A 16,669-nucleotide genomic window follows, 5' to 3' on the forward strand; every position below is an offset into this window, starting at 1 on the left:
GCTCCTAGCGGGAGTGAGGGAACATCTGCCGAATTGCTGCCGAATAGCTGGACCTGTTGCCTCTGTCCGGAGTGGCCGCCCCAAGCACCAGCTTGCCAAACTGGTGCCTGGAGCTGGCCCTGCCTGACCTCATGTCTCTGAGATGCTTGTAGCTCCTCAGGTGTCAGGCACTGGGGACGGCGGAAGCGTTGGGATTGAGTTTGGGTATTTGCACAAACACTGGTGAGCAGCACGAGGAAATCGAACAGGCGGGAGGCACCGCGGAGACTTGTAACCATACATTTATTATTCCACGTGGAAAGGCCTTAAAATGATTACACAGATGCCTGACAAGATAATCACGTACAGTTGATAAGAACATCGACGTTTATAATAGAAAAGCAGAACTGGCCACTTCGCTATGGCTTCTTACAAACTCGAGTCCACCTATTCACAAGATAGGCTAAGAAGAGGGGGCCCGATCCTGCGCTCACTGAAGCTAAAAGCAGCAGCATCGTCCTCAGAGAGAGCTTTGCTAATGACTTCAGTGGGAGCAGACCCCCTCCCTCCCCAGTGACAAGTGCTACAGGTAAAAAGATGGGCTACATATTAAATATAGGGAGTTACCTTCAAGTAGGGCTGGTATATTACACGAATAACCACATTATTTGGTATTACTAGCATTTTTGCAATGGCCATCATAAAATTCCATTTAAACAAAACAAATAAACCATCTCTGCCATCTTTAGCTACAGAAAGAGCTTCCTTCTATTCTCACTTTTTGGTTGGTTCTGGTTTTGACCCTGCACACGCAAGTCTAGGAAGCATTATTAAGAACTGGATCCTTCAACATATTTAAGAATTATATTATTATAACAAATAAGACCAAAAAAATTAGATTTTACAGTTAAATATTTCGTAAGCCAGACAAAGGTTTTACTGTACAAGCGATTGTGCATTTTTTTTTTTTAAAAAAGCAAATGATAGTGCAAAGCAAATTCTTTTGGCCAGTCTTGCGACCCATTTGCATAAAATAGAGGTGTCTGTATTTACACCTTCATATGACAATATGTCATAAAGGAACATAGTTGCAAATATTTTTTTTTATTTTTTTTTGGTTTTTAAATACTCCAGGAACACCATTACATTGGTATGAAGAATTCCTTATTTTCTTTGTGCTTTCTATCAGTGGAAATATTGTATTGATGAACTTGAATGCATCAAAAGACAGGCCGCCATTGTCCAGTTTGACAGACAGATATCAATCAAGAGGCCTGGGCTTGCTGTTTGCTAAGGCAAGTGGAGTGTGCAGTTTTTAAATCCATGAGTGGTCATTGCAGCTTTACAACCAAATCCTGGTGCGTATGATTTGATGTCTCAATCCCATATTTAAATGGTAGTGCAATTTCTATATAATATATGTCACTTGATTGCTGGAAAGATACTCACTGAGATTTGACACGCCAACCATCTTTGCTTTAGCTGTGGTGCGTAGGATGGGATTTTCAAAGGCACCCAAGGGCTCATTGAAATTCAACCTTAACTCACTCGAACATAAGCAACCAGATGCCAAATAATTCTCATGATAACTGTAAAAAAAACCCCACTGAGTAGTAGCAGGTTCATAATCGGTTAAGGGGAAAAAAGGGGCAGTTCTGGGCCTACATCATCCTGCCAGACAGATGCTTACTTCCAGCCACTTGTTTTGTTAAATACTCACAGGGTTATTATGAACTTAGTTCTAAGCATCAGCATTATTATTAATGCATCTCATCTGAAGTGGCTACACAACTACAGGAGACCTCTAGTTCAGATCCTCAAAGATACTGACGCACCCAACTCCCACGGGGCCGTCCTATTTAACAAGACTGGGAATCGAATCCTAGGCCCTGACTCTCAACCGCCCATCACCATGTGCAGTTATTTGCACCAGCGCAAAGTGGAGGGAAAATGTTTCCAGTCTGGTTTAGTAGCATTTTGTATCCATTTTGCAGGGGTGTACATGTTTCACTGCTACACGGGAGCAGGACCCCCTCTGCTTAAAGTAGCTATTGCAACGCACGCGTCCTGGGTTCTGGTCCCACCCACCCCTGCCACTGGTGTGCTATGTTCAGTTTTCTAGTGTGGCAGTTCTTACAACCCAGTTGCAGGCTGATGTGGCAAACTGTTATACAGGCAAATGTACTTTATTCACAGGAGTCATCTCATTGTCTTCAATGGAACAACTAGTGTGAGTAAGGTTGTGTTAGGATCAGGCCCTAATTCCTGTTTGAAGGCCAGGGAGCTAACTTTTGTCAGCTAGCAATGCGGAGGGGCAGTATGGTCCAGGGAAATCCCAGGAATGCTGGGTTCTAGCCCCGACTCTGCCACAGAGCTACTGTGTGATGTCCCCTGTTTACTTCCTTGCGTTTTGTCTATTTCAGTTGTAAGGTCACTGTGGAGGATGGTCACCATGTGTCTGTGCAGCACCCAGCACGATGGGCCGTAATCTCAGCTGAGGCCTCTCGCGGCTGCTCCGTTACCAGTGGTATGCGTGGGTCAATAGTGCCACTGAATGTGGCCTTAGACAAATCCCTCTACCTCAATTTACCCGTCCGTAAAATGGGGATAATAATAGTGCCCTAAATCACCACAGGGGTTGTGATATGAGGAATAATTATGCTAAGCACTTTGAGATGAGAGGTGCTATAGATTATGATTTCATTTGTCTAAACCCCCCCCCCCAAAACAGGGAGTTACATTTTATTTAAAATTGAGGGGTCATTCAAATCTCAGTCAGTACTTTAAGAATCAGCTGACAATCTCCTTTCTTTAAGCACAAATGCATGGTGTCTTGAGCCACTCTGGGTGTAAAAATGGAAGAGAACCATAAAATAAATACTAAGTATTGCCACAGCTGCCTGTGTGCCACTTGGAAATGAGAGAGGAGAAGCCGCTATCCTGGATTTCATATTATTCCAAAGGCTTCCGAGTCCTCTTTGCAGCAAACATGTTTGTAAGTGCACCTCACACACTGGATTGTCCCAAACGCATTCTTCGTCTCGGACGCAACCATCGAGACTAACTAGAAGTAGCAAGAAATTAACGTCCATGTCAGGACAAAAGGAAAACACATTGTGTAAAAAATTACATCTCATGTAAACATATGGGAAGGGGATTGGGGGGAATCAGCCATGTTACTGTTAAAAACAAACAAAAAAATCACAATACAACCACTTTCAAAATCATATCACAGCACTTGTTCACATGGCTGATACCTGCTCACTCGCTAGCAACATTCTTCTGAGCCTTAACTGCGTCAGCGAGAGCCAGTCACATCTGTTTTGCTGTAAACAAGACTCACGTCTCAGCTGATGCGGGCAGCTCTGGTATCCTTACTGAGTTCGTTTGGTGGTTAAAAGCCCTTTTCTAGAGGGGACGAGTGGCTAAGGCGTCTTAGTTCATTCTTCTTGCATTTGCAGAGAGATGGACTGGCTGATTTCTGGGGCCTTTTTAAAATTTTTTCTAACACCTATGATTCTGCAGGAGGGCAGGGTTTTTTTGATTAAGAGCGAGATGATCGATAGGCATTCTGAACATAGCCATAGCTGCGCAATTAACAAACATCTGATTCCACACACTCCTATATACAATCCGCCCATTTCAAAGAGACCAAAGGGACCTTACTGAGTGACCAATTCAAGCCTTGTGGATGTGTGTCTTGAACTGTATTCAGCTCTGGTCCGTCTGTGCTTGCCAATTACCTATATTGATGAAGGAAGGATCCTGACTTGCCTTCAGATTGGGAGGCGGCCCGTGCTAGGCCTCATTTTGCTCTATTCGCGCTTGACAGGAGTAACACATTGGTGGGCGTTTTATTCGGTTCAAGTTACACGTGCCTCCTTGAGTCCTTCCTAATAGGGTCTCCAGACAGACTCATCCATCCTCCCGGTGGTCGTCATGGCCGTAGGCGAGTTACTGTGACTACCATCCGCATCCACTCCATCATTCTGATTGGCAAGGTTGGGATTCATTAAGTTGTTGCCCGCCGAAGCACTTGTGCAGGAGGACAGCATCCTTGTGGGCGAGCGCTCCCCCCCCGCCACCATGGAGAACTGGTATGATCCGGACGACGTACCGTAGTACAAATGGTAAGGGGAGGGGTTGGTTTGGAAGGGTCCACTTTGGTTCTGGGTGGAGCCAGGGTAGGGTGGCGGAAGGTAGGTATGGTGGAAGCGGGTTGTGGTGGGCATGCTGGTCATGCTGATGCCACTGATCCCCGTGGCTGACGGCGTGGCGGTGTAAGGGAAGGTCGCTGACATCGCGCCGGGGTAATGCATCCGGGGGTCAGAAAACCTGGTCTCGGCGAGGGTCGGCAGCGTGGGAAAGGAACGATCAAACTGACGTGGGTCAGAGAAGGGGCTCAGATCCGATGTGCCTGTTTGCAAGAAAAGAGAACATTGGCTGGTTAGGCTTTGCCTGCTGGAAAACGAAGCCCACAGCTGACGGGTGCGGCTTTAGGGTGTACTTGGGGCTGACACTTTACGCGCAGAGTGAGTGATTTGTCCAAACAGGGTCCTGTGAATAACAAGTCCAAAGGTCTATTCCTGCCTCTGCCACAGGAAAAAAGCCACACTGATCTAAACACCTTTATACAGGTAGAACTGCATCCACACCATGGGGCTGCGCTGACTCCATAAAGGGATTGCATCCACACTGAGGGACAGCACGGACTTAACGGTATTGGTTTCTAAACCGGGTACAAAAGTGATACAAAAACTGGCTGCAGACCAGCCCTCGCAGCCAGCATTAGGTCTGTCGCTAGCCTTTCTAGATGGCAAAAGGAGTACAGCTTTTACTCAAATCAGTCTGTGAAACTGAAGAAATTCTATCCTATGCCCCATAAATAAACAATTTAGGAGTGTGAACAACAAAACACAAAGTAGGGATCTAACACCAATCAGCAGTTGTGTAACAAAGTAGTGTTACCTAGTGGCTAGAGCATTGGACACTGGCTTAGGAAACCTGGGTTCTATGCCTGCCTCTGCCACTGGTCTGCCGAGTAATTGTGTGCAAGTTACTTCAGTGCCCTGTGCCTCAGTTTCCCTATCTATAAAATGGGGATAATGTGCTTGGTAAAAGCTCTTTGAGTTCTATGGGTGAGGTATCTTTGCACAGCATTGTATAGTCCTCTACAGCATGGTATACAGCCTGGTGTTGGTGCAGTAGTACTTATGTCTCCAGCACAAGAAAAAAAATTCGCAGTAAGAGGCACATTCTAAATCTGCAGTTAAGGAGAGTTGTGGAAGCTAAAAAAAGTCCTAAAGTCATTTGTTTAGGCCAGTCCGGTTTCCTGCCCTAAAAGCTGTTGTTTCTTATCCACGAAAGAACGGGGATCAGCTTATTTCTCTAGCGGTTTAGCCGTCTCCAGCAGAAAAAAAAAAGAAGCTATAAACACAAAAAAATTGTTTAGCCATTGCGTGGGCGGTGTAGCAAATAAACCGGCACAGGGCCCCAGCCAGCCAGTCCCCGAGCCAGTCAGTCAGGCCCCCTTGGTGTACACACACGCACAAACAGAGCCAGGGAGGGAAAGCCGGAGTCTAGGCCAGGTCGTTAAGCCTTCGTGTGGGTGGCCTGTCCATGCTGATAGCATCAGGGGATGGAGCTGATAAACACACAGCTGAAAGCTCCCATGCTGAGCCACCACGTCCCTGCTGCTTTTTGCCTCTGTTGGGATAAAGAGTGGAAAACTTGGTTCTTCTGGCCAAAAGTCAGATGGAGGGGCAGGGAGGCCAATATAAAGTGGCGTCCTCTCTAATGCCCTCAGACATTGGGGCAGCCCCCGTCTGTTTGGGGGGAGGTCAAGGAGATATGGAGCCACCCTTCACCACTGTAAACCCAAAGGATTTCCCAGGCAGACCAAGCTAGGAAAGGGAGTCCAAGGTGGCATGTTTCCCAGGGGAGCACTGGGCCTTCTCATGAATGTGCCTTAAGTTCTGTGTCATTTCCCCCTGGATTCCAGCACATCTCTGGGCATGGGGGACCGGCTACAAAGCAAAGATGAGTCTATACCCCTAGGTGGTATGAGTCACTGCAAAGCCCACGCGCTCAAGGGCCTAGCGTTGCCCACCCTATGTTGACCTTCCTGCAGTTCATTGCAGGGGAGGGCAAGATTTAGCCTCATGGTTCTTGACCCAACTGTGAAAGCTGCTGGTGGGCCAATGCTCTGTTCTTGTAAGGGAGGGATAGCTCAGTGGTTTGAGCACTGGCCTGCTAAAGCCAGGGTTGTGAGCTCAATCCTTGAGGGGGCCACTTAGGGATCTGGGGCAAAATCAGTACTTGGTCCTGCTAGTGAAGGCAGGGGGCTGGACTCGGTGACCTTTCAAGGTCCCTTCCAGCTCTAGGAAATAGGATATCTCCATTTATTATTATAGTTACAACCTCCCAGCCCCTGCCGGCGGGTCACACTGTACAGTGGGCAAGACGTCTTCCCAGCCTCTCCACTTTTGGGCCCTTGGATTATTCCTGGTCTAACCAAGCAGCAGCAGGAGAATGGAGCTAGCCAAGGGAGGTACAAGAAAGGGGCTTCCCTCAGCCCCATTAAAAACACCACCTTCATCTGAGACTACGGTGCAGAGCAGCTCTCCTCAGATCCATGGTCTCCATGCAACGTGACCTTAGAGTCCCAGCCCGAGCCACAGGCTGCCTAGCACCATTGATTTCAATGGAGTGGCACCCCCTTACACCAGCTCTGAATCTGGCCCATCGGGTCAACCCGGGCTGCTCTTTGTCCGTCCCTAGACCAGAATACTGTAGTTTTTTACGGTAGCTTTTTTCTGTAATGACAAAAGACAAGTGGTGGGATCCGTCTCCATACATGGCTATACAGAGAGGGCGCTTTGTAGGTTGCACTGTATCCCTAAGACATGAGCTTCCTGAATGCCAAAGAATGACATGTCACTGGATTAGGCAGAGGGAAATAATACAGTTAGAAGCTGTGTTTCTGATCTTCCTTACACTGGTGTGACTCTACTGACTTTTAAGGCTTCACTCCTGATTTATGCTGGTCTAAGTAGCTGGTCTAAAGATACAGACCACAATCAGAGCTGGCCTGTAGCTTTCTATCAGAAGAAGAATTATAACAGTGAGATCCTTGCAAGTGGATAGGAGTGGAGACTTAGTTTAAAGGGGAGCAAATAGATGAGACTCCCCAGGGGTGGATGTGAAGTGCAGCGTAGTTACACTGCCTTTTTCTTAGATGTGAGGATAATTAATAAAACCCAACCTAGATGGTGCTTTTTCAACCCAAAATGCTTTACAAAATTATATGTATATATTGTAAAGCAGAACAAAATCCGTCCATCTACCACCAAAATACAGCCCGGCAATGTTACTCAGCAGTTTGGGACAGGAAGTGAAGAAGAGGGCCCTGTCCTACCATGAATGCAATAGGATCTTAGGGCAGAAGAAAGGAATGACTCATGTTGGAATTTGTCCAGTATCTCCTGGCTAACACCCTTATGCTGCTGGGAGAGGCACTGTCCGATTGTTAACCACTGCAAATGACGGAAGGACCTTCACTTTACATCTCATCCTAAAGGCAGGATCTCTAGCAGCACAATATCCTCCCAGGAAGCCATTAATCCACAAAAGAGACGTGAAGCACCAACAGCCTTTCCTCATGGGCCTAGGTATTGCTTGGAGATCTCCCATCCAAACTTTGGGCTGTCTAGACCTGCTTAGCTTTTGACACCTGATAAGTTCCCAACACAAGAAGATGGCACGGCTGCATAAAAGGAACAGAGCCGTTCCATGATAAGGTGAAGAGCACCACCTACTGAATCACAGCCCGGCCTCCGCATTGCTTCCTGCACATGCCATTTCATTTGTAATCTTTGGACTCTTTTGTCACGTTCTCAGGGAAGCAGTCTCCAAATTTGCTACATTTCTCCCAGGGTTAGGCCCATCCCTGGGAATTCAGCTTCACACGATGGGTCAATACAGATGATGACTCTCTCACATTAAATGGTGAGCAGACTGCACCAAGCTACATCCCAACAGCTGAGCCAAGAGGCAATTACTTTCCTTCATTATGTTTCATATGCCCATAAATAACATTCCATAAAAAGCAAATTGAAATAAAACATAAGTTCTCAGGGCACATTTCCCTTTGCCTCTATAATACACTCAAAAGGGGGTTATTTTTAAGCCAACTTTTTATTGGTCTGTACTTGCAACACTTGGCAATCCACACTTGCTACTATTTAGACGCAACAGTATCAAAGTGTTAATTACAGGCCCTGTGCAGGGAGCTCTGTGCAAAAGGACATGGCTAGGTCTATGGAAACTCCTTCTACGGCGTGTGAATCCGGCTAGCTTTCCAGGTGTCAGCGCTTACACCTCAGAACAAGCCGGTGACACAGAGATAATGAGCCAGATCAGGGCCGGTGCTATCATTAAGGCACCCTAGGCGGTTGCCTAGGGTGCCAAGATTTGGGGGTGCCAAAAAGCGGTGCCCCCAATTTTTTTACAGCGTTCCTACGCCCCCTCCCCGAGCGTGCCGTCGCCGCTCCACTTCTCCCGCCTCCCAGGCTTGCAGCGCCAATCAGCTGTTTGGCGCCGCAAGCCTGGGAGAGGAGGAGAATTAGAGTGGGGGCGGCGTGCTCGGGGAGGAGGCGGAGCAGAGGTGAGCTGGGGTGGGGAGCTGCCGCACGGCTCCCCGGAGGGGGGAGTTGCCGCGGGGGGGGGGCGCCTCAGAGCAGAGGGGGGAGGGAACTGCTGTGGGGGGGCGCCTAGCCAGATGCAATGGAATTAAACCAGGAGCAGTATGCTGCCCTCTATACAGAATGCAGGCTCAGTAGTGTTGAGTCTTTGCATGTTAAGTAGTGGTATGAGTCTCATCCCGAATCAACGTAAACTACAGTGTACACTTTGCAGGTTCGCTGCAACACATCTATGCCTCTAATAGTCCATATCTATATACCTCTGACCACCGAAATACAGCCACCTCAGTGCTGGCGTGCGGTTTAAAGGCAGGAAGTGAAGACAAATATCTTGGCCATCTGAAACTATGGGAGGAATAGGAGGGGCTGGACCTAACTCCCCATGCTGGAAGTTAGCCAGGAGACCTGTGCTAACATCACGCTTGCAAACAGTGGTCAGGCCCTGGGTTTAACATCTAATCTGGAAGAAGGTTTCAGCTTTTACAGAGCAGCAGTAAAACTTGCCCTGATTGTTTGTTTTTCAATTCTCATCCTTCATCTCTGGGGGCTTTGTCCTGCCAGGAAAATCCAAACAGTGGCCACGGAACACCACACCACCTCTCCGTATAATGGCAGCCTTTGTGTTCTGAGTCCCCACTCCCCCCATCCCACCCACCTTTCTAATAGAAAGGCAGAGAAATGGCTCCATCCTGGAGCTGTAGACACTTTACACAGCCTCGAAGCCAACAGGAAAGTGGGAAATATCCTTATGGCAGATCCTTATGGCAGATCTGCCCAAACAGGGCAGACGGGGGAGGTTGACAGGCTGGAGGGATGGGAAGAAGTTTCCTGGTGTGCTGAATAACAGTGTTAGTTCTATTTATAGCCACAGATGGGTTGTAGAACAACCTCCCAGGGATCAGAACGGGTGTGCTGCAGATTAGCACTCCCACAGAATATCCCCGACTGCTTGGGAACCTGCAGCCTGCACTCCCAGAACTGACAAGGCCCTGCTTTGCATAGCCATGCATACAACTAGATATCGTCAGGCTTTTCCGGCTGTGATAACACTCATTCCAACAAGGCGTTAATACAAACGCTGAGTGGAAGGTGGTACACCGAAGGGCTTTAAGCTCAGGTTTTCCGAGGGGAAAGGCATTACCCGCCAGGCCTTAATGATTGAAGCTTTTTGTCCCTCACCGAGAGACATGTGTCTATAGTACCTACAGCTCACTGCCCCACAGTGATAGCCAAACCCTGCCCCAGGACATCAAAACTGCAGCTGCTGAATGAACGACAGAAGTGGGGGTTGTTTAGTGAAGCTAAAGCAATGCCGGTGTAACACACTGGTGACCGCGTGCTACAGGTTCCCCGGATAATATGAGCTGGTACGTTCCGGCCCCTGCGTAGGGAACCTTGCCTCTGGAGCGCCAGGTGTAGCAGCTCCTGCCTTTCATCCTGACAGGCTCCTGTTCAACCCATGGCATGTTAGCCAAGGTCAGAGCCAGCCCATAAGCCTGGTATGCGTCATGTGGCTAGACAGCCCTGTGGATAGCACCCAGAGCCCACCCTGAGACTGAATCAGTCCAGTGCCTAGATGCTCTTCCCACACTGCAGCGTTTGGCGCCAGATCTCCTTTGCACAGGCAGCCCTGTGGACCGATGCCATGCGGCACTCAGCCGTCAGTTACTGCGATGTATGATTGAGGTGTATGTTTGGGCCACTTTGGAGAGAATGTTCCTATTTTCACATTGGAAAGTTATAATCTGGCCCCACTTGGACTTGACCAAAGGACCCTCAGCTACAAAACTGCAGCTCTCCCATGCTGGGTGAACATCTCTTTGTGAAGCAATAGGCGCTTTTATATCAGGCCTCAGATGACAATATCACTGCAAAGTGATCAACACCTGGACGAGACCTGACATTCTGTCCACTAGAGGGCAGTGGTGCACACAGACCCCATTCCAAACACTTTACACAATGACATACAGGTTGGAAGTGGCGACAAAAGATGGTCTTGTGGCAAAGACACCGTCCAAGAGATCTGGATTCAGTTCCCAACTCTGCTACCGCCTCTTTGCGTCACTGTGAACACATTACTTAGTCCCCCTCTGCCTCAGTTTCCCCAGTAAAATGGAGATAAGAATAATATTTTATTTCCCCCATCCAGAGTCGGTCTCGCCTGTTTAGACTGTGAGCTCTGTGTGGCGGGAATGCTCTCCAAGTATGTGTATGGACAGCGCCTAGCACAACAGGGACCCGCTCTCAGTTGCGGTCTCTAGGCACTGCTGTCGTATGTATAAGGATGAACCTGTGTTCCTGCAGCATTCAACCAACTCTATCCCAAAAGAACAAACCAAACAACAGCAGCCTGAAGTTTTACACAATTAATAAGCACAATTAGTTAGCAAATGATTAACTGTAATTCGTCACCAAGCTAAAAATTTTCCCTACATATTTGCTGGGCATCATTGTCCTCTAATGGAATTTGGAAGGATGTTCATCTTGCCTGAGTTCCTAGTCTGCTCTCAGAAGAATCACCCTTGACGTTCTGAATCATAACAGCCTTGGCAAGTTCCAAATAAAACAGCTGTATTAACGTGTTCCATAACCACCTATTGCAACAGCAAAGGAACCTTCTGTCACATTAGACAAGCGATCAAGGGGCAATCTCGAGTGAACATACCATTTGCACAACCAGCTAGGCGCATGCCAGGAAAGTCAGAGTTAGTACCATGTAGTTACAGTCTCCTCACCAGCCCTTCACTCCGTTTGAAATCAGAGCTGCTTTTTAAACTCTCTCTCACACCCACCCACACCGACACACAATCGACTGCATCTAACACACACACACACACACACACAATCCACTGCATCTAAAACACGCATCTGCAACGCTTTGCATCTGCAAATTTACGATGGCTTAACTTGGTTTCTAGCCGTCCAGCCCCTTTGCTTTTTAGACCCTGGCAATTTGAGCTTGAGTATTTCAGTTGTCCAGTTGCCAATCAAAATATTTGAAGGAAATGTTTATTTTCTTCTCGAAATCACACCAGCTGCTGCACTAACTGAATAAGCCCATTTAGATGTAAGAATTTAACCATTGTAAGATTGAACCGAGTGCCCAACTACTCCAAAATCTGACCCAATCGCCCAGCGGAAATGTCAGTGTTTTGGATGGGAGATTGGGGAAGCGTGGAATGTGTATTAACTAAAAGCCATGGAGAGGTCAAAGCCCTGATTGCTAATGGCACTGTCTCGTAGTTGGGCTCGTTCTGGCATCAGGATGGTGTGGAGGAGCAGGCCAGCAATACACCCTGTTAGTTAATTGTGCCAGTGCAATATGCACGTCTTTAAAGCTCCCCCCAACCCCCCTGCTTTTGCCAAGCTTCAGACAAACCAGCTTTCAAAGCCGTGTAGCAACTGAGCCCAAGTGACAGAGTGTCCCACCAGCTTGGGAGCCAATATAGACCTTTTCTGGAGTTGAGGCGAGAAAGGACAAGCGCGGTACCAAATACCTGCTTATTAACGGCAGCAAAGCCCTAGCAGGTCAGCAGCGGGAGATGCCGGCTCGCGAGGAGCAAACGTGGGGACGCTTTGTGTCATGCAGCAGAAGGGAGGCATGTCTCTGGTGCGGGGAGGAAAGTTCTGCATCCTCACCGAAGAGCCGCTATCTGTCCCAGGAGGGCTGGGCAACCCAAACTCGCTGCCTTTCGGGGCCTGCACCATTCCCACCGGACCTGATCCCCTGCCGAGCAGGAACAGTCTAGGACACAGGAGCCGGCCTTCACTGGGGAGATGTGACTGCAGCACGTGTCAACATACCAGCGCTAGCTGGGATCGAGCAAGAGCCAAAACCAACAGTGAGCAGCAGTGCGGTGAAGCCACGGCAGCTCAGGCCGCAGCAGCATTGGCTAGCCACTCAAGTACATACCCACGCTGCTGCAGCGGCTTCCCTGCCATTGTTCTTGGTGCTAGGTAGCTCGGGGACATCTGCACATGCTCCAGTCACACCTCTGACTGAAGCGGAGCCATAGCTCAGGGCACATGGGGGGACAGGAGAGCCACTGATGAACATGTGACTGGTTTAGGTTACAAGGAGGAAGGAATTATTTTGGGGCCATGGGAAGTCCCTGGGTATAAATAATCTAGGAGCACAGAGGATGAAGGGGGGGGCAGAGAAAATGTAGGCTGACCACTAGGAAACACGGCTTACCATGAAGGCTAATAGCCAATGGGAAAGCAGCGATGCTTTGCACTGCCCGTCATCAAAGGTGCTTCACCCAGTTACCGGGTAAAACTATCAGCTTCGCCATAGAGTGATTGGTAAGCCCAAGTCTCATTTTCAAGAGTGAATTAGGCACATAGAGTGGCATTCACAAGGGTCTTTAAGTGTTTAACTCCTACTGAACCAGTGGGCGTTAAGTGCCTTAAATCCTTTTGTGAATCCCGCCCTTTGGTGCTTTTGAAAATTTTGCCCACCATAAAGTGTCATGAGCCTCATTTTATAGATGGCGAAACAGAGGCACAGCCAGGTAACATGTCTTCCCCAAGTAAGTCAGCAGCAAAGCGCTGTGTGTGTGTATGTGTGTGTGTTTATAGGCCCACACATTTTTTTCAGCTTGACTCTAGCCGTGTGATGTGTGTATGTACATACCTTGCAAAATTGACATGAAAAATCCAACCCGGGGGGGTGGAGGGGAAATCTACTTTCCTGCCATGTGGCATGATGATTGATGACAATGTAAACACTAATGATATTTTACACTTCTGTATACAATTGTGGCTGTGAAAGACAGCGAGTAGTGGGGGAGAAAACTGCTTCTCTACATCTCTCTGTGCCTCTGATTCCCCCCCCCCTTCCCTTCTAGTTTTTGTTCTCCTTGTACCTAAATTGTCTTCCAACATGCTTCAATTTTCTGCTCGCTTGCTTCTCTCCCTGCTCTTTTGTACTTCTAATGCCTGGTCCACCTGGGAGTACGATAAGTAGGTGGAGACAGTGTGTTCTCTAGAATAGCCAATCCACCCGCTTTCTAGAGAGGATTCCAAACCCACCCTTAAATGCCAGTTCTCATGGCTAATACTTGTCACCACTCACATCTGTGAGCGAGTTCATTTACTTTCAAGTCAGAGTCGACAAAGAAGAAGGTGAGAAAAAAAAAAAGGTGAATGTTTCTGGAAAGAAAACCAAAGAGAGTTTATTTTGGGGCACTGAAAAGCCAAGGTGTGAACAGCGTCCGTTGCAACAACCAGCAAAGCGGTTGTTCTGTATCTGATATAACTAACTCATGAACTACATGTGATTACTTCCTCTGCTGTGTCTGAAATACCATACAGCTTATCTGAGCATCTCAGGGGCACTTGCTCTAGCGGGTAAAGAACATTTACGACTTGAAACCTTCTGTTTTTATAAATGTCTTGAAATTTAGAGCGATATGAACGTACACAGAGCCCTCCGATCCACTCACCAAAATCCACCCAAACCCGCTTCTTTGTTCCCAGGGCCTTAAATATCATTCCATTGACACACCTCAGCTTTGCTGGGCACTGGAGCTCACATTCCCAAAGGTATTTCGGTGCCTCACTCCCATGGATCTCCCATGGGAGTGAGGTACCCAGGTGTCTTTGTGAATCTGGGCCTAGGCTATCAGCATTCTAGCTCACATTTCACTCTGCACCTGTATTGCAAAGAGTAGCAAAAGCCCTGATTGGCTGGTATTCGGTGAGATTGACAGCCTGCAGCCCGACTACCTCACGAGCGGTGTGTCAGGTCAATACTTGGAGGGGGAGACCCCTTAAGGAAAGCCAGCGTGATCAGTAGGCAGCACTTATTTTGCTCTACGGTCCCCAAACCCGCCTCAGAGCACAGGCCTGTGCAACAAGGCAGAATCCTACCGACTTCAGTGCAATTCTCTGCTTCCAGGGGGTCTGTGCTAGACGATGTCAGTGAAGCATCAAGGGCTAAGTTGGTGTGGACTGAAGCAAAACCAAGATCTTGACCACTCAAGATCCCACGGCCCACCCGCAAGAGGAGAGCTGTTAACCCTAGGTCGAAACCAAATTCCAGGTGGGCTAGTTACATTCGATCTTACGCAGCTGCAAAGGAAGAAGGTGTTTTATTTCACTTCATAAACTGTTGCCAGTAAACAGCTGCCGTGCTCTAATCCAGCGGTGGCTGCACATCAGTGGTAGGTGAGCGATTGCTCCGCCTACTCTTCATGAAATAAAGTGCTATTATTGTGACTCAGCGTGATGCTGCATTTCTTTACGAGGTTATATTCCATCTTTAAACATTTGAAACTCGATTCATTTCAGGGAATATTGTCCAATGTGCAAATCTAATTCACTGGCTCAGAAGAGCAGTTTAAAGACAGAGGAATACTCAGAGATAGAAAGACGCCAGGAAACCCATCTTGGTGTGTTCCTTCCTTTGAGGCGAAAGTTATAGCCCATACTGTATTTTCTTCCCACTAATGCTTGCTTAACTTCCTTTGGAAACAATTTAGTAGCTGCTTAGGGTAGAATGTTTTTAATCATTAAGAAACAGCTATTTTAAAGAGACTATAAGTCAATCTGGATGGGCTCTTAGAGGACCAGGGAGGAGAAATGAAATGTATTGGCTAGGTCTATAATTTAGAATTTAACCTCAAAACAGCCACGTTGCATTTCTGAGGCTGGGTCAACACTACAGTCATTACAATGGTGTGTGATGCTGCAGGGCCGTAATGGAGACACTTGCTACAGAAGGAGGTTTTTCCCGTCGATGTAGTTAATCCATCTTTCTGAGAGGTGGGAGCTAGGTCAATGGAAGAATTCGTCAGTTGACCTAACCCCTCTACACTTGGGGCGGGGAGAGTGTTAGGTTGACCTCATCACACCATTCAGGATGCAACATTTTTCATAGCCCTAAGCAATGTAGCTAGGTCAACCTAATTTTGAAGTGTAGACCACGCCTGAAACACTGGGGTACTATGCCACGAGACCTATTAAAAGTAATGCAGTACTTTACAAACATAAAAAAAGGGGAAGGAAGATTTTCTTTATGTGCATATGGTAAAGCAGTCTTCTAGTCTTCACTAGGAGGGTGGTGAAGCACTGGAATGGGTTACCTAGGGAGGTGGTGGAATCTCCTTCCTTAGAGGTTTTTAAGGTCAGGCTTGACAAAGCCCTGGCTGGGATGATTTAGTTGGGAATTGGTCCTGCTTTGAGCAGGGGGTTGGACTAGATACCTCCTGAGGTCCCTTCCAACCCTGATAGTCTATGATTCTGTGGCCTAATCTATACTTGAAAAATTGTCCTGGGTTTAACTAAATCGGTTTAAAATCAACCTGGTTTGAATCCCTAACATAGCTGCACCGAGAGCAGGATTCTCAAAAGCGCTCAGCATTGGCCTCGTCCTTTTTCCACGGAAGTCAGTGGCCACTAGACTTCAATAGCAGCAAAGTTAGGTTTGCAAATTGCCCCAATAAGCCAGACCCATTTAAGTTGGGGGTTCAACTAGTTGAAGTGCATTTCCCCAAGTGCTGCCCGGGTTCTAACCAGATCAATTTCGTTAAACCAGTGCCATTGTTCTAATGTAGCAAAGACTCAAGTCTCCCTGGTCCTTTCCAGGGGATTTGCAAGAGAGGTGACTTATATTTAATTTTTATTTGGGATCCTTAAAACGCATCCTATTCGTGCACACAGCTAGTCTATATCACCGCATGTCCCTCTGACTGGTATAATCCTACACCCTGCTGCAGGCATGATATTCGCCCTCCCTGAGGGAACCTGGTCTTTCCACTGTACTGTGAACTCTTCAGGGTGGGGGCTGTCTCCTTTTTATGTCTTTGAACAGCACCTTGCACAACTGGGTCCCCGATCTCGACTGGAGCCTTTGGCTGCTACCGCTGTCTGCCTGAGTCTGCAGGCAGTTTGAAACAATAACTCGGAGAGGTGTGCGCTACCTCCAGGATCCTCTCGGGGGTCCTGACGCTGAACCCTAATTTGGCTTGTTTAAAAGTCACCCT

At 47.7% G+C, this 16,669-nt stretch overlaps 1 protein-coding gene across 2 annotated transcripts in view; it reads right to left on the reverse strand.

Annotated features, from left to right (window-relative positions):
- Window positions 1-282: 282 nt before the first annotated feature.
- Window positions 283-16,669, reverse strand: part of RUNX3 (RUNX family transcription factor 3) — a 116,239-nt gene continuing 99,852 nt past the window's right edge. For both annotated transcript variants that reach the window (XM_034754268.1, XM_034754269.1), the window contains one exon: window positions 283-4,396. In XM_034754268.1, coding sequence (XP_034610159.1) covers window positions 3,873-4,396 — 524 coding nt within the window. In that variant the 3' untranslated portion in view covers window positions 283-3,872. The remainder of the gene's footprint in view (window positions 4,397-16,669) is intronic.

This window comes from Trachemys scripta, chromosome 20 (genome assembly GCF_013100865.1).
Source record: "Trachemys scripta elegans isolate TJP31775 chromosome 20, CAS_Tse_1.0, whole genome shotgun sequence".
Lineage (NCBI taxonomy): Eukaryota > Metazoa > Chordata > Testudines > Emydidae > Trachemys > Trachemys scripta.